At 37.1% G+C, this 26,323-nt stretch overlaps 1 protein-coding gene across 7 annotated transcripts in view; it reads left to right on the forward strand.

Annotated features, from left to right (window-relative positions):
- cnbd1 (cyclic nucleotide binding domain containing 1) overlaps positions 1-25,063 on the forward strand; it is an 86,653-nt gene extending 61,590 nt beyond the window's left edge. Inside the window, exons 6-14 of one of the 7 annotated variants that reach the window (XM_088643334.1) lie at positions 3,725-3,819; positions 4,260-4,394; positions 5,169-5,325; positions 9,774-9,883; positions 11,059-11,194; positions 12,317-12,384; positions 13,765-13,811; positions 14,376-14,435; positions 22,352-25,063. In XM_088643334.1, coding sequence (XP_088499460.1) covers positions 3,725-3,819; positions 4,260-4,394; positions 5,169-5,325; positions 9,774-9,883; positions 11,059-11,194; positions 12,317-12,384; positions 13,765-13,811; positions 14,376-14,400 — 773 coding nt within the window. In that variant the 3' untranslated portion in view covers positions 14,401-14,435; positions 22,352-25,063. Of the gene's footprint in view, positions 1-3,724; positions 3,820-4,259; positions 4,395-5,168; positions 5,326-9,773; positions 9,884-11,058; positions 11,195-12,316; positions 12,385-13,764; positions 13,812-14,375; positions 14,436-15,090; positions 15,212-22,351 lie in introns of those variants that run through there. The other 6 variants (XM_088643335.1, XM_088643329.1, XM_088643330.1 and 3 more) reach the window with 6 other exon arrangements.
- The last annotated feature ends 1,260 nt before the right edge of the window (positions 25,064-26,323 follow it).

The raw sequence follows: 26,323 nt of genomic DNA on the forward strand, positions 1-26,323 counted from the left end.
ATTATTTAGCTGTTCTCCTTTGTTATTCAAAATTGATGAATATTTTATTGACAAAAACTGTCACTTTGAAGTATATGATTGTCCAATTGATGAGATTGAACCTTTCTAAGCGGTTGACTAGCCTGTTGCATAATTACAGCAAGCAGTGGAGAAAAGTGTTGTCACTTGGTTTATTCCCTAGTGCTCCTTTTCTTTCAAATTAAATCCCACATGTACTGTAGTTATAAAACTAGCTTATTAACAAATGTTTATTATATTTTCAAAACACATGACATGAACAAGTCCTGGGACTTTGGTGTCCGTGACGGGAAACCCAAATCCATATATAGCGGATAAGTAAATCCAATGTTCAATGTTCAATAATTAGACTGATTAATGATATTGTAGCCGAATGGTATACTGAAGTACAGTATATTCTTTGTTTTGTATCTCTTTGTGTTTTGCATTTCTTCGTGATAATATACCTTGCATTTTGATAACCCTCACAGTAAGATCTGCCATCTGTTTCCAGGCAGACTATTATGTTTTATATGCACAATTTATGTTTTAATAAATGTATCTCGTGTATTGAATCCATGTGTGTGTGTCGCTGATCGATTGATTTTTTAATTGCCATAAAAGAATCACCTCGTGGTTACTGCTACAATTAATAAATTGTCCCAGTAAATTCACAAAACTCCTACACTGTACTTCTTTATATGAGTTCTGTAAATCATGTAACTAGGATCAAATAAGTATCAGTCTCCACTTAATCTTGCAGAATAGTTTTTTAGCGACAGTTAGATCTCCTACTAAAAGTTATTGTGCATGATATCAGCAGTGCAATAACTGACTGGTGGCTTGTAGCTATAGGAGTAACAACTAGAGTCCCAGCTGAAGTTAGCTGCCAACTAGTGCCAACTTCAGGAACAAATAAGAGGTGGCATAATACTTTCATTCCAGATTACCAAACACAATAGAGGAGGCCAACCCTGGAGAAATGAAATAAGTAAATATAGTTAACATTAAACACATGAAATATACTAATTTGAAAAAGGTAGAGAAAAGTAATAATTGTAAAAAAAAATAGTGTACCATCAGTATAACAGTAAACTAATAAAGACTTAACTACTAACTACAGATTAAATCTAACAAACATTAACAATTATAAGACTTATTGTTATAGGACAGTTACTAAAATAAGTAAATAAGTTACTAAAATAAGTAAAATAAATAATAGCTCTCCTGTAACTCAATTACAGAGAAATATTTTTTGAAAAAAAAGTTTAGCTTCTGTGTTTGAAAAGCAACATATGAAACACATCCAGAAACCCAAAATAAAGTGTGGGGGATCCTGTAGCAATCGTATTTTTATGCGTTATATAAAATATAGAAACATCCCAAGAAATAGACACAATGAACTTCAGTAAAAGACACCCTCCTTTCCCTCGAGAATGCAAGACAAAAATTACAGAAAACTGACCTGCCACTAACAATAACAGAACAATTTGTTTCACTTAAACTATTTGCTTTGTGGAATAATCCAACAGAGCAGGGTTGTCCTTAGAAAGATCAAAAAGGGGTGCAATCAGTTTGAAAAGCAATGGGGTATGAGAATTACACTGTACTGTAGGTAGCTGGAACTGCCCTCAAACCTGTCCTGGAACTGTATACACTACCTATCTGCAATTCCAGGATGTATCCACTTCTGCTGTGATGAACAGCTTGGACAGGCCCTGCTGATTTTCAACTTAACTGGTTAAACTGTAGGAAACTCCACTCCACTCAGCTATCAAAATTGTTTCATCACCAAGGTGAACACATTCTGAACTGTTCAGCAAATGCGAAATAATCCAAGAAAAACATGAAAACTTGATTAAATTGAGGTACAGTCACCATTTTCACCTGAAGTTTGTCTGTGTAAGGAAGGAGGTTAAAGATGAATTTGCAAAGTGTTCCCCTCCATGGATCGGAGTTATCAAAAATCCTGTCAATGCAAAAAGAAGAGAGTCATCTCCATATAGTCTATGGTGGGATCAAAGGTTTCTGTCCTGTTGTTCAAGCACTTAAGGAGGACTATCTCTTTCTCCAACTCTCTGGTACTGTCATGTCCTGCCTCTGCTTGGCCTGGAGGATATCCATCATTTTAATCTCCTGTTAAGTGGATGACAGGACAGCTCAAACCTTCTTCAGCTGCTGAAAATGAGACTGGATGTACCCCAGAGTGGTGTAGTTTTAATATATAATAAAATGAAGCTGGCCTTAAGAGAGTCTCTGAAGCAGCCAACAGTATCTCTCAGGGAGTGGAGCTGCACATCAGAAAGTCAAGGCGCTTCCCCTGGTGACTCATCCCAGCAAAGTGTGGCTTCTGCATCCATTTCTTGACTTTCTTGCCCTGGACTTTGGAAGAAGGATGCCCAGTTCTATACCTGAAAGAGTTGTGTTTCTTGGGAGCCTTGTGATAGATTGAATTTAAACTCATTTTAAAAAGAAAAAGTAGGCACTGGTGTCTCAGCTATTCTTTTTTTCTCTTTTTTTCTTTCATTTTACCATCGCCAACTAATTGTGTGAAAAAACTGAGGTAGAAGTAGAAGGAAATTTAGTGTTGAAGGGAGGTGTCGGTATTAGGTGGCATAATAACATGACTGTTAACACACATACAGCCACACAGCTCCTGGGTTCAATTCCAACTTGAGGCACCTGGAATTTATCAAGTGCTCTGGTTTCCTCCCACCTCCCAGGCGCATTTGGCCTTGGATTTATCTAAATTGTCTCTCAATGTTTACTGTATGTTTGCGCTCTGTGATGGAGCTAATCCTATCCAGGAAGCAGTCTTACCTTGTGCCATGTGGTTCTGCGATGGGCTCTAGTTCTTCAAGACCATACATCAGGAATAAGTGTTTTTCTGTTGATGGTTGGACGGATCATGAATATTCTAAATATTCATTGTTTTAGGAAATTAGGAAAGTTATTGAAAGCAATATTACAAATATTAGGAGGATACCTTTAACACAAATCCTGGTGAGTTGTGTGAGGGAAATCATTTGTTACAATTAGTAAAATGTGGGATATTCAGCCTAGAAAACAAGTTAAGAAATTTAATGGAACTTTGTTAGAAAATTAATGGCAAACTCTCGCAAGCACCTCTAGAAATGCTGTAATCTGGGTCTTTCTCAACAGGGTCTGTCTTAAGCACAGTTGACCTGTTTTGCTATAGTTGGCCTCTGACTAATGACTTCATAAAAAGCTCGTTTTTAGTGGCATTTAAAAAAAAGGTCAGTTTTCAGAGCCCTTATTGAACTGGAGGCAGTGACGCCATTTGTGATTTCTTTATTATTCCTCCTTTGTCCAACGCTCATGGCTTCTCACCAAATGATCTGATTAAGTACTGGAAACATACCAGGCAGTTGATCTCTTTCCTCTATGCCATATTGCTCTGTCTTTTAGGCAGTTTTTCAAAGCTTCTCTCTTCCAGCTGACTAGATGAGTAATAGATTGAGGCCTGCAAGTCTGACTGCACACAAGGAGTGGAACAGAATTAGCGTGCCCTCTTAGTCAGCATCCTTCTTGCTTTCAGTGCTGATTCTGATGTGACTGATACATTTTTTTTAATTTAATAACCATGTAACCTGATAGAGCAGTTCCTATAGAGAAAGTATTGCGTATCCCTAATAATATTTTTTTTTACAAAAGTTGCAGTTGAAAGAAGTGGAGCACATTAATGTTTGTGGTTTGTTTTTTGTAGTATTTGGAAATAATGGATTTTATGTTATACTGAAAGGATCTGTCAAATCACAAACCCAGCAGGACAAGAAGCAAACTGAAGAACGAAATACTGTGGTAAGATTTCTCATAGTTTACATTGCTATTTAAGTGCACACTGTGAGACCTGTAAGATTGTGACAAGTATTCATATTTGTGTTGATCATTAAATGTTTCATGCGTGCTGCAGATATTGATGTACAGCCAGTATTTTTGCAAAGCAAATGGTTCTAAAGTCCTATTACATCCTTAGTAGAATACATTTTAGAATTTCATGTATTATGTATTGCCTTAAAAAATGTCTTTACAAAGAAAACATTCCAAAGGTTTACAGTAATTTTATGTTCATACAAATCCATGCTTATGATGGTATTTAATACTTATCATCTGGCATAAATGTATTTCTTTGCTTTGAAACCATTATTCATTATAAACATTTTCTATTCCTTGAGGATAACAAGAAACATTCAGATTGCTGTTTACTGAATTTGCTTAGATATGTTTCTCATTATTTACAGCTAGGTTTTGGTTGTTGTTTCGGAACTCTGGAAGAAGTGCAGAACTATGAATCAAACAGGGTTCTGTGTTTCACTGCACAAGAAAACTGTGAAATCCTTAAAATATCCCATCGGGATTACGCCACAATAAAAAAGGTATGGAACACCAGTATTTAAAATGATTTATTTTTAAAACAACATTGGGAAGTTTTATAAGAGAACCCCTTGTGCTCCTTTGTGACAAATCTAATCCTCTGATTCCATCTTCTTTATAACCCCTCAGATAGTGAGACCCAGGGACAGTCTTTAGCCTGTTGTACATCACATGGTTACACAGCAGTTTCTGAGGGAAACACCTTGTTGAATGTTAACTGAGGACACATCTGTTCTCTTCTGCTTAACGTGTTTTCTTGATAATTGACAACCACTGTGATGTTTCCTTAAAATGATATTTTTTTTATGCAACTTTAAATCACTGGTTACTTTGCCCACCTTACTTGAAATAGTTTTTCATCATCTAACAGTCAACAGTCTCTAGAGGAGCTGATTGGATTGTTGCTGATTTCTACAGGCGCCCAATAAAGTTACAGCGCTGATGTTGCTGTAAGAGCTGTAAGAGTACAGGCCAGCTTATCCCAGCACTAGTTGATGCAATGTTCATTTGGGCTTTATGCTCTGTGTTTATTCCTCAAATGGTGGTTCAAATTTGAGTTTCTACTGTTTTGTGTGCAAATGTACTGTATGGATATGGATTATTTATTGTTTGTGCTTTCTATTTAACTTAATCATCATGATGCTGTTATACCTGGTAACCTGGTCTAAGAGATAGATTGTCTTAATCAGAAGTTAATAATAGTAATTCATATTTCAAAATGTGAAAATGCTTTAAACCCATTGATATTGTGCACAATTGTTTCTTCTAATTGGCAGGAAAATTATATTTTTGCTTATCAGGAGATTGCTTCACGTGATCAAGCAATGAAGTTGGATCTCATTCGACAGTGTCCCTTCTATGAACAGTGGCCTAAACTCTCCATTAGTAAACTGGCCACTCTGATAGAGATGAGAAATCTGCCTGCTAGTCATGGTAAAACATGTTTCATACATTCCCTGTAGCTCCATAATCTGATCTGATTGTGACATAGAAACTGGCTTGATTACATGTTTTATTTGAATTGAGAAATGTCATTAGGAATTTCAATCTAGAGAATCTGTTTTTTATTGTCTGTAGTATATTCAGTGTTACATGATAATGGGTGTCTGGAACAAACTGTCCAGCCATGTTCCTAAGCAGATTCCCTTGGAAATGGCTGAATAATCCTTCTCTTGTTCACCTTTCTTATTTTCATATGCCCTTTGTGCAGTTGGTTTAATGATGATTTCCTAGAATGTACAGTTGCTTCTGAGGACATCCCAGAGGTGTCTGCTTTGTAATTCTGAATCATGTGGCTGTTATGTTTAGTCTGTTCACTGAAGGAAGGGTTCAGATCTGATTCCTGCAATGTTTGGGCTTGGGGAATTTTAGAGGTACCTGGAGATAATGATCCTAATATTGAGGATTGAGCTAACCAGAGAAGTTCGAAGGCTGAGGGGGGCGATCTTTTAAGTGGTAAACAGGATCGCCACAGTGGTGGTGGACTGAAAGTGACTATAAGCTGAATCAGTCGCAACAGCGATGGGCTGTTGATGATGTGACTGCTGGCTTGCAGCTGACGAGCGGTGTTGTTGAAACCCAGGCAGACTTTGGTCCTCCGGAGATCAGGGTACAAGGATGGGGTACAAGGACTAGGTAACAAAGGGGAGTTACATTGAGCAGCAGAGACTGGGTTTGTTTTCAGGAACCACAGTGGACTGGTAAAGCTGAACAAACCAACAGGCTGGTTCGGGAACTGGCTGTCAGGTAAGGGCGGACCAGAGAGACAGTTGTAGTCAAAGCTGAAGCAGACTGTCAACTGGGGAAGCAACTAATGTCATCTCTGTCTAATGTCGGCTCTGGCAATTTTAGCAGAGACTGGCTAATGACTAGGGCTGATGATATTGGAAAAACACTTGTTGTCATAGGCATAGACCGGTTTTGGGATCCGCAATCCTAAAAGAGAATTCCAGCACATCCAGTGGTGATTGCGCTGATGTCGGTACTGCCACTGGCAGCTGAATGAGCTCAATGACAGAGCATCCCTTCTGTAGTTCTTCAGGATTAAAAAGTTGAATAGTTGATGAGTGTGTGAGTGGTAGAGGGAGAAGATCCCCAAAAGTTGGCCTTTCCGCATCCTTTGAGGATGACTGACTCCTCATGGGAATATTTCGGTCTCCCTTGGCAACCAGATTGTAAGAGTTGCAATAGTAAGAGTGGCGGGTTTTTTGAGATTTCATGAGGACATCGGAACTGTAACTCATGCCTTTTTGCACTCTAGATAATCGTCTAATTTACTTTTTTTTCATTCATCTTTTCTTGCTGCCTGCAATGCCTATGTAGGGTCTTAATTAGTAGTAGTTTTGTACAGGGAACAGTCTGTTAACTAGAGCCCAGTGGCACTTTGGTGATCATTAACCCCACGTATGAGATCCATACATACTTGGTCACATCTGAGCTACTTAACATGCTAATATTTTCTGATTTTCATATTAATGTTTTGCTTGCATGGTTACATAGGAGTTTTTACAGGCAGTGTATTCTGCCTGAGCAAAAATCCTTAATTTTGTTAAGTGAAAATTAAGAGTCTTATTCAAGGATTTCTGAACCAGTGTAAAAATTAGTAATTGCTTAAAATTCACTGTAAAATGTATACTTGTGTGCCATATTATAAAATCCTCTATTGTACTATATTATTAATTTTTTCTTAAAGTCCAGTCTGTTTTAAATTAGTTTGAATAAACAGTATTCTATGAAATAAACGGTGTATAGCAGATATGTTATGGGTTGCATTTATTTTAAATAAGGTTTTATTGTGATTACTATAACCAAATGCAAGACTACAAACTTTGAAATAAACCTATTTTGATTGTTTCTTATCTGACTGCGCACATGATGGATTGCCAGACTAGTACATTAAAAAATGAGATGATTAGATGGGTTTGTGCTGGGCTTCATCAGCAGATGTTCGGAGTCTGACAGAAAACGATTTTTTTCCTGCCTATTATTCTCAAAATGTGGAATTACTCTAGTCAGAGTCAGTAATGGAACATTTCTCCAGCTCTGTCAAAATGGTTTTGTGTGGACTTTTTACAGCACAACAGAAACTGTTTTTTCGCTTTAAATTGATGTGCGCATTTTCAGCTGTATGAACACATCCTTCCAGTATAGATGTACAGTATGTGTATTTAAAATAGCACGTCTTTACCCAAAGAGTAGTGGGAATATAGAACAAGCTGTCCAGCCATGTGGTTGAATATCCTGACAGCTTTCAAGAAATGAAGGGATGATATACTTCTATCAATAACCAACTAGATGATTGGCCTAGATGGGCCAAATGGCCTCTTCTAGTTTGTAGCCTTTATTATGTTCTTAGATGTACTGTATCCAGGGTTTGTCATGGAATTTCGATGAATTCTGTTCATGCCTAATAGGCATGAAAGCCTGCAAAACAATATTTGACAACAGATTAATTATATTGTCTAAATAGTAGAGTACAGCAAAAGTTAATATTGATCTATGATCACGAACGTTTATAAAATGATATTCTTCTCTGTTTGGTATAATAGTGCAAGCCATTCAAGAGAAGCTTCTGTCAGGTACTTTGTGAGGTTTAACAGATTGTTCATCAGCCTGTTCTTACCATAATTTGCTTTGTTTTGAAAGTACCTTTCATTAAATCGATTATTAGTTTGAGCTTCAGTGTCAGGTCAGCCAGACCTTGCTTATCTAAGGGTTGGACTTAGATTAGGCATGTCAGTGTAGTGAGCCATGTTACTTCAGCCCTCTCTGACGCCACAGTCTTTCACCCTCTAGGGTGGAAATTGTCAAACCCCAGCCACATATGATCTCTGCTGCAGTCCATGAAAAAAAAAAACGTGTAGCATTAAGTATACTACACTATTTTTAATATCCAGCAATATTAAAAAAAATATATATTTTCATTTTTTTGCATGGGTTTCATTTCTCCTGGGTGCTCTGGTATCCTTCCATAGTCCAAAAACATACTGGTAGGGTAATTGGCTTCTTGGAAAATTTGTCCTAGGTGTGAAGATGTGTTTGTGTCTTTGTGTCTGCCCTGTGATCGACTGGCCTTGTGCCAGTTGCCTTCTGGGATGGGCTCCAGCTCCCCCATCACCCAGCAATAGGGGAATGGTTAGAAAATGGATGAGTATTTAGCAGCAATGGAGTAGAGTATTGCAGGCCTAGGCTAGTAAGTGTTCTTTTGTTCTGTGAACTGGTTTAAATGTTAGAATCATCATTTATTTGTTCAGTATCCACTTAAGATGGAAAGATGTCCCTGATGTGAGTATATGCATGTCTGTACAGTATGTGCCCTGTGATAGATTGCGGTCCCATCCAGGGTGTATCCTGAGTTGTGCCCATTGATTGATGTGATAGGTCTAGCTCTCCTATGACCCTATATTGGATAAAGTGGGTAGAAAATGGATAGATAATATATTATGTTTATATTATCACACTTTGTTAATTATGTTATTTATGTTATGTTAATTAGCACACTTTGGTATACTATGTAGATTAAAATTTTCATCCTAAAATTCCACACAAGCTAACCAGCTATGTTTTTGAAGCCAGTACCTTTTCCTGGCTTCTTTCAAGAAAGGTCTGGATGAGATCCTCAGATCAATTCCCTACCAACTGTCAAAGGGGCTAGATAGCCCAAATTACTTCCTCTCATTTATAACCTTTCTTATGTTCTCATGTTAATATTTAATCTGTGTCATGAGGTCTTTTCCACTAGATAAAATTAAACCTGTCACTACCCGAGATGCTGTGTCTGTTTCCTTTTTCTGGTGCTCTGCTCAGTAAACAGGTATACCTGAGAGGCAACACTGCTGTCAGAAACCAGAAGAATGGCCTGCATTAGCCCTGTGTGGTGCTCACAGAAATGGGATTTAAAACCGTCTGTCAGTGTTGATATACAGCATTTCTCTTGCTGTTAAAATCCCTTATAAATCAGTTTAATATTTACCGCCACAACTTGACCTCAGGTTTGTCATATAAAGAAATAATCCCAATTCTCGTCTTTTGCAAATATAAATGAACTATCAATTTTACTTAACATGCCTAAGATGAAAATGGTAATATAAATGCATACCAGGTAAAGATCAACGCCACAGGAATGGAGAAGCAAAAATGAATACATGAATTTTAAATTTTAACAAACATTCTTTCTTCTGTGATGTAGATCTTAATTCTAAGATCGTGTAGCAGTGGCTACATTTGCATTTCTCTAGCACCGTAAAGTGTGTATGAAATTTCTTTTAAAGTAAAACTTCACATCTGCTTTACTTTTAGACTCCCTGAGCAGGCTGTGTGACAGCAATGTGGCACCCAGCTTGTTTCGAGACTCACAGATCAATTTCTCTTTATGTTCACAGTGCTGGTGAGAGAAGGTGACATCTGTCCCTTTGCTGCCTACATCCGGCATGGAGAGTGCAATATTCTACAAGATATTGGCGCTTTGGTGAAAAAACGATTTGGAAAAATGGTAAAAATTCCATTATCATCCTCTTAGTTTTTCATACAACAAAAACAACAATTTCAAACAACAAAAAGAAACAGTCAGAAGGAATAAAATATAAAGTTGTACTTTAATGCAAAAGCCAGTTCATATAAATAGATTTATATCTATATAAATACTGCCAATAAAACTAGCAGTATCGTAGAATGTGGTTGGCTGGAGCTGCAGGTGCAGCAATTTGGCACCATCGTAATCAGCTGTAATGTGTCGACTGAACCATGCTGTGTAGCTTCAGTGGTGGACTTCCTGAGTGCACTCTGCTCTGTGTTCTACAGTTGCATTTTTTTCAATTATTGCAGTAGCTATTTTAAGGAAAACATAATTGTCTATTTTTGAAAATACATTTGAGATGAAAAAGACATAGGTATTCAGTGCCGTTTGAAGCTTTCAGTTCTGGTTTAGAAGGACCAGAATTCTACATAGCAGATTTCCAGCATGCCTTGTAGTAACACCTTAATGCCCCAGTATAGTGACGGGGACACTGTACTGTAAACAGGCGCCGCTGAATGAGATGTAAAACTGAGGTCCTGACTCTCTGTGGTCATTAAAAATCCCAGGGTGTTTCTTGAGAAGAGTAGAGGTATAACCCCGGCGTCCTGGCCAAATTTCCCATTGGCCCTTTCCAATCATGGCCTCCTAATAATCCCCATCTATAAATTGGCTTCAACCCTCTGCTCTCCTCCCCACTGATAACTGATATGTGGTGAGTGTTCTGGTGCACTACGGCTGCCGTTGCATCATCCAGGTGGGGCTGCACATTGGTGGTGGTGGAGGGGATCCCCATTACCTGTAAAGCGCTTTGAGTGGAGTGTCTAGAAAAGCATAATATAAGTGTAAGCAATTATTATTATTAATGTTAATTTTCTGTTAATTAAATCTATATGGGGGTTATACAAATTTACAAATGGAATATGTAGTCTGTAAAATAAAATGTTGTTTGTTATTTTAAGTTAACTATTCAGAATTAGCAAATCTGAAGATAACTAAGTATGATTAATGTTTTTGTTTTGAAAATCATAGCACTAAATACTGCCTTCACATCTACTACAGTATGAAATCATCAAAAAATAAATGTATTTAATTTCATTGACAATGTAAAAGGTTTTTAGGTTGTGAGTAAAGTTCATTGTCCTATCCTAAAGCGTGTTGTGGTTGGAAAGCTGACAGAAAAACAGTCATTTGGGGAGGTGAGCATCCTTTCAGAGCAGCCCTCTACCTGCACTATCATCACGGCAACAGAGGTGGAGCTAGGAGTCATCCAGCCAGAAGCTTTAAAAGGTAACATTTTCTCTGATCTCTCAAAAGTCTCTTTAATTATTCCCTATTTATTATACATTTGAAAAAAAATGAGAATGAGATTTTTAACTCAAGATTCCTTTCATATAATTTCCATAAACTTTCTTTCTTGTGAAGAAATATTTGTTTTCTAAGCACACAATACAAAAATGAAAATACCCATTCTCCACCCCACACACACGGAACCCTCATGTAACAAAGCTTTGACTGCACTGGCAGCAGAACTTCAGGACCCCACTGTCCTCCCACAACGGAACCTAGCAGTCAGAAGTTCCAAATGAGTTCTATCAAGACACGCCAGGAGTAGTGATGTCAACAGAGGGGCTGAGAGGCTCTGGACACAGCACCAGCAACCTCCCTTAGTGATCTCACTCCTGCAAAAACTGTCTGTGCTGGGTTGTTGCAGGACTGTAATAAGGGCAGAAATGTAGCACTGATCCCTCTACTGAGTGAGCAGGGGCAAAAATACTGTGTTTGTGTGCTGGAGACACCCCTGAAGATGAAAAAATGATGTCCCAGATGTGAATATGTGATTATTTTCAAGCTTTATTAAGGAATCCAGTCAGGGATTTCTGTTTGGATCCCTCCAGGAAGACAACAGTTCGACAGTTTATTTAATCTTGACCTTCATGCTTGATTAATTTTTGTGCTATATTTTCCAAATTAGCTGTGTGTTTTAATTTTTTTTTTATTGTGTATGTTGCTCATCTGAAATGTAGTCCAGTTTAAAGTCAGTTTCGACTTGCTGAATAGATATTTTCTATCTCTGCTGTAGTCAGAGGGGTCTCCACTGCCACAGCCATTCTCAGATGCTGCGCTTGCTGATCCACAGATTGCTGTAGCACATCGGCCATTTCAAACCCATTTATACTCTTTTTTAGTTTCTGTTTGTGGGAATCGAGACAAGAGTCCAGTTTCCTTCACACTCCACCCCGCAGTCCCTTCAGAAATGAAACTCATTGTACAAAAATAAAGAAGTCACTTAAAAAGATTGTGTCTGAGTCTGTGGCAGGGCCTTAATTTTGGGCTGACATACCAGAATTCTGCTCAAGCAACTTTCATGAACTGTTTCCATATACTTGTCTTGTGTGTTGTTTCACCCAGGTCTTGATAAAGTGACACGATCACTGATGCTACAGACAGCACAACCTACATATGGAAAACTATCTCAGGTAAGGGAAATTACACATACTTTATATTTCAACACACTTATATATATATAATTCATTTATAATATATTTTATAGAGAATTTCACAAAGCTTTTCAACCAAGAGTTGGACAAAGACTGAAGAGTGTGCAATGCCTGTATTCCTGTGAACCCACATTTGTTGCTCTGATTCCCTTCAAATGAGTGGATTAATCATCTGACTAAGATATTTAAATACTGAGAGAATTTACCAGTCAGGAAAAATTATAAACAGTAAAGATGTTACCCTGAATTTATTTATTTTTAAATGAGGACAATAATCCATAATACAGATGTTGGGAGAGTTTTTCATTAACATGATAGAACCCTCTCCTGCAATTCCTGCACATCTAGTTTACTGGTTTTCATTATCTTCTGAATATTTTATATATATATAGTATGTTTTATCCCAACAGCATGTTTAATTACAAGGTCTGTGTAACCACAAACATTGGGTTGAATGAAGCTATGAAAAAGTAGTATTTTAGGTATTTGGTATTTTGCAACAGCATTGATTTAAGAAACCTCTCTCTTGATATATACAGTATTACATATGTAATAGTTTCATGTTACCAAAAACAATAAAAAGCTGATGTAATACACTCTTTCTGTGTCCTTGGCTAAATATAATCTGCTCAAGACACTAATAAATAAGGTTTGTGGTCTTCATTAAACATTTTAAAGTTTTCCTCAATCTTCAGAAGGATTTTGAAGCCGTTATAAGCACTCTCGCATGTGTTCATTGCATTCTGTATCTCAAAAATACTGAAAGGAGAAAACAGAAGGAAAGCACAGCTGGTTCACCAGGCCAGTGAGTACAGAACCTTGGAATTAATATTTGCAGGAGTGTGAGAGCTTCAGAGTTCTCTGTATTCAGGCAATAAAACACTGTTTGTTTCCTTTGCTAGTGATATCCCCCAGGGGGTGATTCCGTGCTGTTGTTACTTGAGCTCTTCCCATGGTGTAATAAGGAGCCGAGTCATATGTTCTAAACCGTGAAGCTATGGAAATCGCCTGACTCTGCACCCAGGCCCCTTCTTCTCTGGCTTCTTTGCACCACCACACCCACCTCCTTCATTACATTAGAATAATTACTTTCCCATAGATTCCCTACAGGTTTCTCCACTCTTTTCAGTGTAAATGGGAGTTTTTTTAATAAATGTACAAATGTATAACATGTACAGCAATTACTCTGTACAGCAATTTGACACTGGGTGATAAAAAGTGAAGTTTAGCAGGCGGTATGGTGGTGCAGTTGTATTGCTGCCTCACAGCCCTGGAGCCGTGGGTTCTATTCCAGACCTTGGGTGCTGTCTGCATGGAGTTTGTATTTTCACCCTGTGAACCTGTATGTTTTTGCTGCAGTTGTGCTGCTCCACTTTCCTCCTACACTCCAAAGACATACAGGACTGGTAGGTCAATTGGCTTCTGGGAAAACTGGCCCTGGTGTGAGTGTGTGTCCATGTCTGTTTTTGTGTGCTCTCTACGATAAACTGACATCCCGCCCAGATATCCCATCTCCCATCCCGCCTTGTGCTCGTTGCTTTCTGGGATAGGCTTCATCTCACTGGTGACAGTTAATTGACTGAAGTGGTTAGAAAATGGATTGATAGATAGTGAAATTTAGTAGGTATATGTGTTTTTTATTTTAACATTTTGACTAAATGCTTTGTAACCAAAGTATACAAAGTACGGCACTAAGTTTCTTTTCATTATTTACAACATTTAAAAACATTGCGATAGAGCTCAATATACAGTAACATACATTGAAGTCCTTTCACATTTGTAATATTCATTTGCTTTAATTTGGACACTGAGAACTGCTTTCAGATAAAACAATTCATTTTGTAAAACAAGAATTAAAATCTCATGATGATCACATAATAAGTTACTTAAAGTTACATATAAAAAATGAGGTAAGTAGAATGCTAAATATATTTTAATATATTGGCTCTTTCGCTACTCTATTCCCACAGGAGGAGATTAACAAGGAGTATCTGAGACAAGAGAAGCAGAAAAAATGGGAGCACATTAAGGTATAGTGGATACATCTAGTTAACAGGCTTTCAACAACTTTCTGTCCAATTTTCATAGTCATAGTAGTCTGGATGTAATGCCACCATGAGTTTAGGACTGAGCGATGTGCCAATAACCAACCATGACTTAGATTTCTCAAACAGTAGTGCACAGTTGGTAGAGCACTGAGTCCTGTCCTTGCTGCACAATGGTGACCTTTGACTTGCTAGATTCCTGTGAGCTTGGAAGCATAAGCAGGTTCACCTCTTGTGTAGAATGGGAAAAATAGTGGATGGCTCTGACTAATATGCTTTTCAGGAGGAAATCTCACATTACATATGTGCTTCATGCTATATACTGCATATGTGCTGTAGGTTTACAGCAGTCATGCCGAGCTGAGTACCACTTAGTAATTCTGAATAGGTGGTGGAGAGAGGGTATCAAAATAATTAATTAATAATTAAATATTGGTAAAAAAAATATACAAGTACAAAGTATACTATCTAGTACAATATATAAACTATCTTTTATTAATTTAGTAGGGATTCAACACTGCTAACCCATAGCTCCAGGGTCCTGGCTTCAATTCTGTCCTTCGCCATCTCTCTGTGGGTTGTTTACATTTCCACATGTTTTTTTTTTCGTTCTGGGTGCTCTGGATTCGTCCCTCTCAAGACCTGCAGACAAGGTTTAATTGGATACTTTAGAGTGTCAGCCCAGGGTTTGATCCCTGGTCTCTGATCCTTGGTCCCTGGAGTGGCTGGGCTCCCTGCCTCATCACTTGGCCATAAGCAGAGTGGGCATTCAGAGGTTCAGTTATGAAACATGAAATATATGTATCTAATAATCTACATTGTGTATGAATGATGACTTTTTGGGGTTACCTGCTTTGATGTATTGTACTATCTTAATGATGGTGATGTAGCACAAAACATAAAATGTTGACATAGTAGTCTGGATGTAATGCCATGGGAAATGAAATATGCAGAGATGAAGGTTTGATACTTTCCTGAACTGTCTAAATGCCTTAAACACAGCAAGGTAAGTCAAGCTGAAGGAAAGACTGCTGAAGTACAGGGGACCTTCACTGAATATAGTTGAATATGCACATCTCAGAAGTGATACTCAGCTGCAGATGGAGCGTGCTGATTTCAGTGGTTTTCCTTTTATAGCTCTTGTTCATCAGGTGATAACAGTTTTTCAGAACTATCCCTAACACAAAGATAAACTCTTATGAAGGTAAAAAAAGTATTGAGAAAAAAGTCCTTGTTCCTAGTAACATTTAGATATTTTAACGTTTGATGTATCAGAATGAATTTAAATAAGAGGCCCCCTTCTCTCAGGCAAAAGTAGTTGTGTATTAAAGTAGGTCTATAATAAAAATCCATCTCCATAGAGAAAAAACTAGTGGTTAAAGAATTTTCAGTAATTTTATTTAAAGATACAGGGTTTCTTAGTGTGGACAGAAGGTCAGCTATATGTTTCCACGGCCTGTTGGATTATACATGTACTGTAATTACATATAAGAGCATCACTTAGAAATGAAGAGATTCACCTTTCACCATTCCTGAAGAGAGTTCAGGTAATATCTATTGCAAACCAACTTTCCTTATACTCCACCAGATGTTATCTCTTCATCTTAAGGAAGAAGAGTTAATGAATGAATTAATAAACACATCTTTGTGTTAAATCAGCACACATTTTAAACACTGCTTTTGTTAAAAATTTAGACAGGCTTACTCTGCAGAATGGTTGATTGGTAAAGTCTAGGATTTAGTGTTAAATACATGTTTATTAAATGGAAAGATTTAATTGAATACAATGTGACAAAAACTGATTCTTGAATGCTTGTGTCCCAGTAATGTATTATTCCTTTTTATAATTTGCTTTTCTGTGTTTACATTTCCATGTAAACTATTCTATTGGTCATAAATAAAATTAGTCCTTAAAGTTAAACAGTGAGCTATTATAATATTTGATTTCTGTTCAGTGAGTCAGCTGACAGTTGTCACTTGAGCAGTGTAAGTAATCAGCTACAGAATACATGAATTACAAATGTGGAATACAAATCCAGTTCTCAGTGAGAAAAGGTCATGTAGCTGTAGTGTTAATGATGTCTTCCACTTTGCAGTCATCAGGTGGCATTTTCTTTGGATTTTATTTTAAAGTATATGGCTACTTTCACTTGATTCTGTGTACCTGTTCTATGGGAGTAAGACAACTGGTTTGAAAGAGCAAGACCCTTTTCCTGTATGTGATGCAGAAAGACAAAAAAGTTAGTTAAGTTCTGTCCCTGTCTGATATACAGAATGATCCTAATGTTTCCCTCACATGAATCTAACACTCAACTCTTGGTCTCTGAGAGTCTGGTGACACAATACTCACCTGGAGAACGCTGCTTGTTTCTGGAAAGGTTAAGATGACACTCCAGATATTATGTACTTCTTAAGGTAGGTGTCTGTGTATACACTATTTAATTTTTGATATGGTTGCATGTGTATTTTGTAGTCTCTCATGTTTCTTGTATCCTGTCTTGTATCGTGTATCATGTCTTTTCCCATAATAAACAACACTTCACGTACAAGCATTGTCTGAAAAGCAGTCTCTCAGGTGACTGCAAGGAAGTGCAGAGAGACAGCTAATTAGCCTGGTAGAGTGCTGTGAAAGCAGTGAGTAGTTGTTTGTCCTGGGCCCTGAGCAACAGAGATAAACAATGAATTCTATTTCTGCAAGCTCACAATGTTTGAGATGACACATCACCCATCAGTTCTCTCTTTCTGAGTTCTCTGTATTCCCCATTCCTCCGTTCTTTATACTGTAACATAGTTATGTCAGCATGAAAGAAAAAATAAATTTCTTAATTCAATAAAGATTGATTGACTAATTTTACTTAAACATGTTGTGGCATGAGCTTATGGAGCCTTTAAAAACACTGGTGTACAGTATAGAGAATGAACTTTTAATACCTTTAACTAATGCACAGACTAATCCTGGAATGAACTGATAAACTTTGAGGAAGCAAATGCAGGATTAAGTGAGTGTCCTAGTTGTCTGGTTATTCTGGTGTGAACACTGTACTACTCATTACCTTCTCCCATAACCAGGGCACCATGGAGTTCCACCCCCAGTTATTCTTAACTCCTCCCTGGAACAGACAGCCAACCAAAACCTCAGTGTGTCTTCCTACCAAATATCTAGCAAATATCTAGTGGGGAAATGGCCACCTCTATAATATATTTAATCAATGTGTTAAATCTACCTATATATTGCTACTGTATATAAATAGTTTTTATTTTGCTTCGGACATCATAAGTAAAGTTGTGATTTTTAACACTAAAATTGTAAAGAATATGTATATTTAGGGAAAGATTAAAGAAAAAAGAAACAACCATTATTAATGTTGATATGTCTGAGTCTTCACTAAGGAGAAGAACTCAGACAACAATAAGGAAGACAAACATGTTATTTGTTGACTGCCTCAGTGCATTCCTCAGATCGATGTAGTATTCACATCTCCAGGAGCCTCGGAGCAGAATATAGCTTTGCCATCTGTCAGCTCCTCTTTTCATTAGCGCTGCTCTTTCCCTGCTGTGTCAGTGCACTCTTTAACCCTTCCAGTCCTCTCACCTTTTGTTGGACAGGACTGGGTCTCAGTGCCAGCTACTGAGCACCTTCACATTCCATTCCCGGATCTGGGCTGTGTATCTCCTACCCTGAAGATAATTCAGATCAAGCTTGATGCTTTAGGCTTTCTTATTTGTCTAAAAAAAAAAAAACTGGAGATAGTTACACATTAATTTGCAACATCAGGATGAGTTGAATGGATTTGAATCCACTACAAGAAAACATTGCACACATTTAGATACCAAGTTTAGTTATGCCATAAAGAATTGAAGGATAAATCTGAGAGAATCACATATTAATTTCCTGAAAATGTGCGAACACTTTAGAAATGCAATATATGTATACAGTATATATATTTGTATCACCAGTTATTATGAATTATGCATCTTTAAATGATGAGTGTGATGTATTTTCTTGAATATGTCCTGATTATGACAAGAGGTTATGAAATGCATTCCCCAGTACATCCAAAACAGAAAGCTGCAAAATGAGCGGCAGCAAACATTTCAACACATACAACTATTTGTCAAATATCTCTGATTCCTTTTTTAAATTAATCTTGAAAGAGTTTTACTTTGAAAGTTCATTGACTACTTTTTGCTTCACAGATTTGTCTTTATATCTATGTGGGCTGGCAAACTCTATACAGTATGTGCACTTCTTTACTTACAAATAAGGATTTTGGCCCTAGAGATAGAGAATGCTGTCTGTGTTTGTTTTTCTCCTTGGTTGTCTCCTTTCTTTAAAACAGAAAATACCACATGGATTATGCATCTAGCCCAAGTTTAATTATAGAAGACAAAGACTCCGCTTGTAATTATGGTGCTGCTATTTGTGGAAGATTTTAAGCACAAGCTTGAGAAAGTCTGCCCTTGGTCATTTGCTCGAAGGGATGCTGTAACATTCAGGACTGATGTAGGGTGTGACAGACAAGAAAACATGCCTAACTATACGAAAAAATTCTCCACATTCTGTGGTAAGGTGTTGTGACCCCTTCAGTGTTGAAGTGCCAAACCTGATGCCTCTCTGTCTGCATCTCCAAGAGGAAGGCACATCTGCACACACCTGTCATAAATCCACTTACAGGACCAGAATGATCCACCAGGAACATGCCATGTGGGAATGTTCACTACACCTGATGATGTCACAACTAATTACCACCTGTGACAATGTAAAAGTCATTGCACAAGCAGTTTGTGCAGTTCTGGCTATTTGACATTGAATTGATCATGTGACTGAGACCATTCCTTGGCAACAGAAGACATTCTGTGTTAATCTCCCAGTTTTGATTTTGACTGATTACTGACATAATGCATTTAGACATTTGTCAATGCCACTAGATATCAACTAAAATTCAGCATAGCAACAGCAAAATACAGGCAAACAGACTTCTTAGGTTTCTTCCCATTTAAGCCTCACTTGTGGCTGTTTCCCATGTGCCCTGTGATCTAGTTGTTTCTCTCCTTGTGGGACTTTTAATGCCTCATCAGAACTGTGTTTGGTCAAACATGTCAAATTCCTGTGAGTATACAGTATACAGTATATCGAAAGTTTGCATATTAGCATTTAAATTAAATGAAACTTAAACTTAACCTTTTATTCCAAACAAGTAATTGTTTGATAAAGATAAATTCAGGAAAGCTATTTAATATTTACTTGTGTTTTATATAGACACTTTATTGATCCCATTAGGGAAATTGCAGAAAATTTTTTCAGTTTTCATAAAGGTTGATGAGGTTGACTACACTAACCTGAGTATTATAGCCAATGTGATTAGCCCTGTATTTGTAGTATCTCTTACAATCTCTCAGTCTTTTGTGTGTATCATGGCTGATTAAGCCTTATACTGTATAATCTAGTATTGATTGTCACATTTTAGTGTTGTATTATAAAAATTGTATATTGTATTCCTTGAATCTCTCTGTACATTGCTGTTTATTCTGATTGGTTGATTCCCAGTAGTCATAAGGTACTCTCTGAATTTAATGTCCCAGTTTCTAATGAAGTACTGTAAATTAAATCAAATATCTTAAATCCTCAGCTCAAAGCAGCCTGTGATTAAGCAGCAAATTAAACAAATTATATACAAATGCAGTTAAGCTGTATGTAGTTTACCTGTCCTCTTGGAATTAATGATCCTTAGATGTTTTGTGTGATGAATGCAGCCTAGTAAATGTCTGATAGCAGAGTCAGATGGTCTGTCTCTTAATTTGATATCTGTCTTGCCGAATTCTGTATAGAAGTTCTAGAGACGGTAGGGTTGGTTGCCCTACTGTCAGTTCTAATTTGTCCTTTTTCTTTGGTATGAATGAGGAAATTCCAAACTTTTTCAGCCATGTTACTGAAACTTAATTGCAATATGCCATCTCCGAGATGTTTGCTTCTACAGTACCTTTCAGCCATTTGGTTGATGTATATCTGTTACTTAACAACCTGCTAGGAATATCCTGAATTTACTAAAACCTTTTAACGTTTTGTGAGTGAGCAGTTTAAAATTCATGTTTTTATTTCATTTAATTCTAAACAGGCATGTTTCATCATGTCTTTTTATTGGTCATTTAACTGCTGTGGTGGTACATTCAGTATTTAGTTCAACCTACTATAGTTTATAACTGAATATGTAATCCTTTTAGAATTCCATGGCTGAGCAGCTGAAGTATTTATTCTAGTTTTTATTGTTGCTGCATGGTGGAATTAAAATGACACTTCTTTCATTGTATTATATGAAGCTTTTTCTTCTAAGACAGACCAAACAGACCCCCCTTGTACAGGGTATGTACAGTATGTGGATTTAACTTTTATTACTTGCATGATTTGATTCAAGAGTTCCATTTTGTTTAACCTTATCAATTGACATCAAACAAAGGTAGCTTTAGAGTAGTCTCATCTCTTGGTGGTATAATGTGCATGGGAACAGTTTTCCAGTTAATTTTGGTTCCTGAAAACTAGAAGGTTTTGAATGACTTAGACAAGTCTCTCAGTTGGGTCTTGGCAAAAGTCTCCGTGCACTGCCTGGCTGAGTCGCCCTGCCTCCCTGTTATTCAACAGAGGTCTTTAGTTCAGGTTTGTAGTCTAATGGCTGAAGCATCTTTAGTGTCTTACACAGAGGGTATGGAGTGTCACTGGCCTGTGCCTCTGTGACTTAAGGATCTCTAGGACATCCTTTGTGAGACACTCTAGAGAAATGTGTTTGAATTAATATTATGTAAATGGCATTATTTATGTTCTCATTGGAATTGTTACATTTTTCAATTTAATATTTATATATATTTATATATTATTATAGTTTAACTAAATATTTCAGCAGATACAAGCACTATTTGTACAGGTAAATAGACAAATTGTAACATTATAACAATAAGAACAGATATATGCACATTTGCGTGTATGCAGACAGAGAGCAAATGCTCCAATGTGCTCAGAAGAATTTGCAGCTAATATAATATGACTCAATTTCCTCCTCAGCAATATAGATGATTCTTCTGGTACAACAGCCTGGGTGATCTCTTGAATTAATCAATGACATTTGAATACACAGCATGCGAGTGAATCATTGAACCTAGAAGAAAATAAAGTCAAATGTGGGATGGATTTTTTTGTAATTATCACATTTTTTTCAAAAATGGATCTCATAAAGGCATTAGAAAGTTACCTTGGTCATGCAGTCCTTGCTACAGTAATACCAATGGAGCAAGTTTCATTTCCTTCATTTGAGAGTGTGCATAAAAATCAGCATTAAATGAAAACTATGGTATGATCATTGTTCATGTGCAAATCACGTAATAACTGCAGTTGGTCTCTTCTTCTTAGATTTGGAAGATGTGATTCATTTTTGCCTCAGTAATATTCGAGTTGCTTTTAGTTTCAGTAAATTTGTGAATGTTAATAAAGTGCATTTATATGATACTTATATTTATAGGCATATTGAGTATACAGTACTGTATGTGCTTTATATATTACTGCAAAATATATAAAGTGTGCTACATGGTTTTATTATTTCTACCTTTGCACCTTTTCAGTTATAAAATAGCAATAAACAGCAGGGGCCCTGAAGGTTTAATTGTAATAAAAAAGACGCTTCTAAATTTCAGAATGTGTGTGGCTGATGTCTTTCTTATAGGACTGGCTATTTGTCTCTCTACCCGGAGAGACATGTACAACACAAGAAAAAAATGCCCATAGAAATACCTTAACATGTAATTTTGGGAAAACAAAGAGCCATTCATTAAGGACACTTTCATTTTAATAAGAATACAATTTCATCATATGAATGATTCTGATTTTTGAAGTTTTTTTTCTTCTCTCCTCTTAGCGCACAGTGGTTGCAGAGGCCCTGTTTTACAATGGAATCTTGCCTGGCACTGGGAAGTGGTCTCCACGCAGGGGTGGAAGACAACATGACCGAAAAGTCTGTCATTCACAGTCTCAGTAAATACATATGCTATACATGAGCAGCATAAATGAATATGGAGATGTTTTTTCTTTCCATCTCTTTTCCACCAAATGCACTGACAGTTTGAGTTTGACAGAACGCCATCACCTAAACCTTCATCAGAACCCAGGAAAAGTCTTGCCTGAGTTCTGATCTTTGTGCTTTTCCTTGCAAGCAAACCTCCGTCTGTTTTCTTCACTGCATTGTGAAAATTAAACATAAAAAACTTTAACACAATGTAATTATTCTCAATTAGCCAGCTTGCTGTGCTTCCTAATGTCATGCTGGAAACTCAAAGGAAGGAAATCTCTTTCAGAACACAAAATAATCTCACAATTAGCCTATTTACTCCAGCTAATGACAATCCTAAAATACTGAGATAACAAGAAGGGTGGTTAATAAAAAAACTAACCTCCTGCTGGATTAATGTATCAGCTTCTCAGGACAGCCAGCTAGGGGAATACCCTTTTCTAATCATAACTGTGTAGTGTTGTTTTGTATTACTGTCTAGTGTTATTTTGGAAAGCAAAATCCCTAGTTCTCCACAAGCTTTGGTTTCTTCCCGTCTCTGAATCTTCAGACTGGTTTCTTTGATTGATCCCAGAGGATGAGGCTTCTTTAGTTCCCTTTGCAGCATATACTGTCGTCTTAAAAAGGAAAGTGCATCAAGCCTTGCATGATGGTGAATCTTTCATGAGGGCTTGAATAATTTATTGATAAGGAATCACACTGCAAATGCCCAAATTCAATCAACATTTTATGAAAAGATCGAATTCTCTTCTCTCTGTTGTGCAGGACATCCCGTAGAATTACATTAATTTCCTGCGCATTATTTGTTTAGTTTTACTCAACATGAGACCTCTCACTGGATTTCTTCCACCCTGTAGCAAAGTAGCCCTCTGTTTTCTCCATAAAAGAATACACACAACAAAGAAACTTCACAAGAAAACACAGAATCAACAGTTGGCCCCATAGTTGGTGTAGTGCATTTGGTTTGAAGAAAACTGGGCTGAAAACCAAATTCAGCTCTGGTTTTATTTTCTGTTCTTTTTTTCAGAACTTTGCTATGAACCACAGGCTCATTCACTTTTTTCTTTTAAAACCTTGCAGACAAAACTACATTTATTACAATTGGGAACTGCTAACTGTTAATGAACTCTACAACTTCACTGCTGTGCTGGCACAGTGACATGAAAATTGAAGACAGTGGTGTCAAACACCTGACTTCTTCTCTGTGAGCACACAGTGTCAGCAGCAGAGCAAAGTCTGGGGGGAGGTTTAGATGCAGCTTTCACTGATGATACTCACTAGCAACAAGCTGGCTACAGGGCCACCGTTGTACAGCACATCAGGTTTTCTAACTTTCAAGGGTTTAAGAACCCTAATTTACTTACAGTACTTAAAAATCCCAATATACGTTATTTATGCATTATGTTCCATGATTATCATTTGCATTTAGTTGTACATTTTATTTACATTTTAAAGCATTTTAAAGCCCAGAGCAAGCTGTACTTAAACGTCAAACAAAAACCAAATTAAAAATATAATGATAATCCTGCTTCAGAAGTTTAATAATGTGAGTACAGTACAGTGATTAATAACTTTCAATCTTCTTTCATATTCCATATGAAATGTTACATATTTCATTCCCACTTATCTTTTTCAGGCTGTGAACTTTCTCCCCCATTTCATTTTCCTGCTCTTTGGTAACTCTCTACCCTCTGCCTACTTTCCCTCTGAATTTTAAGAAGGCTTCCATAACCCTTTACCTTAAAACTCTTCACTCCATGGAACTGTCTCCCTGTTTTCATCCATGTTTTACTGCTACAATACAGGGTCATGGAGTCCATCACAGTACACAAATAGGCATGCACACACTCTCACTCAGTTTTCCCAGAAGCCAGTAGGCTTACTAATATGTCTTTGGACTGTGGCAGAAAACCAGAGCACCTGGAAAAAAACCTAATAAGAACCTACAAACTCTGGGAAGATAGTACCCCAGGAATTGCACCTGTGGCCCCAGCACTGCAAAGCAGCAATGCTAAAAACTGCATCACCATACCACATCTCCCTGTTTTTTATTCATTTTTCTCTCTAACGAAATGAGACTGTTTCGTCTTGTATCCACTTGTTCTCCTCCCTTACACCCCTGTGTTGGAACAAGACTCCTAAGAGCACAGCAGCTGTTCAAAAACCTTCCTGCACCTCCACAGGGTTTGCTGGACTTTTGAATTGCATTTTTTAAAGTTGTAGTTTTCTGCTGGGTTTTGCATTGGTTTTGATTCAATTATTGTAAACTGTACTTGCACTGGTCATAGTTTGTGCAAAACAATGAGAATGTTTCACCATAACAATAAAGATGCAATAAAGATTCAGTTTAATCTGGGAGCTGAACTGTTTTATCAACAGCTTCTGTTTTATTGTTGTGACTGGAGGTGTTTATGATCTCTAAGGTGACTCATCTCTGTCTTTACATTATGTGTAGTTAAATACAACAAAACATTTTTTTATTCCAATGAACAGAAACCCTCTTCACCTAAAGACATTTGTAGTCAACACAATAAAGTATGGAAACTCCTGTGCTGTGTCTAACTGACTATCCCCATGTGTCTTATATGGTGATTGCTACTATGGAAGCTGAGAATCAATATGTTGACGAACATACAAAATGCTGCTAAATTTGATTGCTATATATTAACAGATTTCTTCTCTTAAACATTTCTCTCCTAATTATATATAACAAGAGAAGAATGTTACAGTAATGTAACCCAGAACTGCCCTGCTCAAACTCCAAAACGAGGGGGCTGTCCTTTTGGTGTAATGAGTCTGGCACTTGTCTAAACTGCAATTTGAGCTGATAAAAAACCCACAATTGACTTTAATACTGCATAAGGAAAAGCGATTGACTATATGCCAAGAATAATATAGAATTGTTTTTCAAGACAAGAATATATATCTAATTTTAAAAAACACATTGGGTTTTAGCCTTGTTCTGACAAAGAGATTGTTTAAAAACTTTCTCTTTTGCTATATGCTAATAAAAGTAGTGGACAAATAATGTAAACACCAATTCATTTTACACGACATTTTAAAAGGTACTGAATTTAACCATAGTGTCTACCAGCATTTTGAATAATGCAGGTGGGATATGGCACCATTCTTCCATGAGAAAGTCAAAGAAGCCATTTCAATTCAAGTTAATTTTATATAGCGCCTTTCACAGCAAGGTTGCCCCATGGTGCTTAACAAAGCAAGTGACCGTACATGTTGTGAAAAAGTTGATACTGTTGGAAAATGGTGTTAGGCATCTATTCGTCCATAGTGACTAGCATTAACCTTGTCCAGCATAATAACAGAACCATCATATCCCTTCACTGCTGGAACCAAAACTCAAGTCTGTACAATTCTTAAATTTGGTGCCGCATGTTTACTTCTATGTTTGTTGAGTACATACACGGTGTGGGATGATTCAACAGACCATATTGCATTTCTCCACTTCATAGCCCACTGGTATTCCATTGCTTGTGTTTTTTGCTGTACTGCACTCACAAACATGATGGTGTGATGAGATGAATTCACTGTGCATTGTAACCCAACAAGGGTGCTCTGGGAGTGGACCATTTTTGTGGAAACGGGCAGTCAGTCAGTTGATCTGTAGATGAGCACTTAATTAACCTTGCATTTCAAATTAATTTATTGATATTTTAGTACTGGAGTGTGCTCTTCTGTCTGTTTTTTCCCTTTGATGATGAGGTCTTTAACTGAAATTGAAAAAATGTATTCTGACCACCTTAATCACTGCTGTTCATAAAACATCAGAAAGATCAGCTATCTTGGTCCCTGAAGCGTCTG

This window comes from Lepisosteus platostomus, chromosome 8 (assembly GCF_059453375.1).
Source record: "Lepisosteus platostomus isolate fLepPlt1 chromosome 8, fLepPlt1.hap1, whole genome shotgun sequence".
Taxonomy (NCBI): Eukaryota; Metazoa; Chordata; class Actinopteri; order Semionotiformes; family Lepisosteidae; genus Lepisosteus; species Lepisosteus platostomus.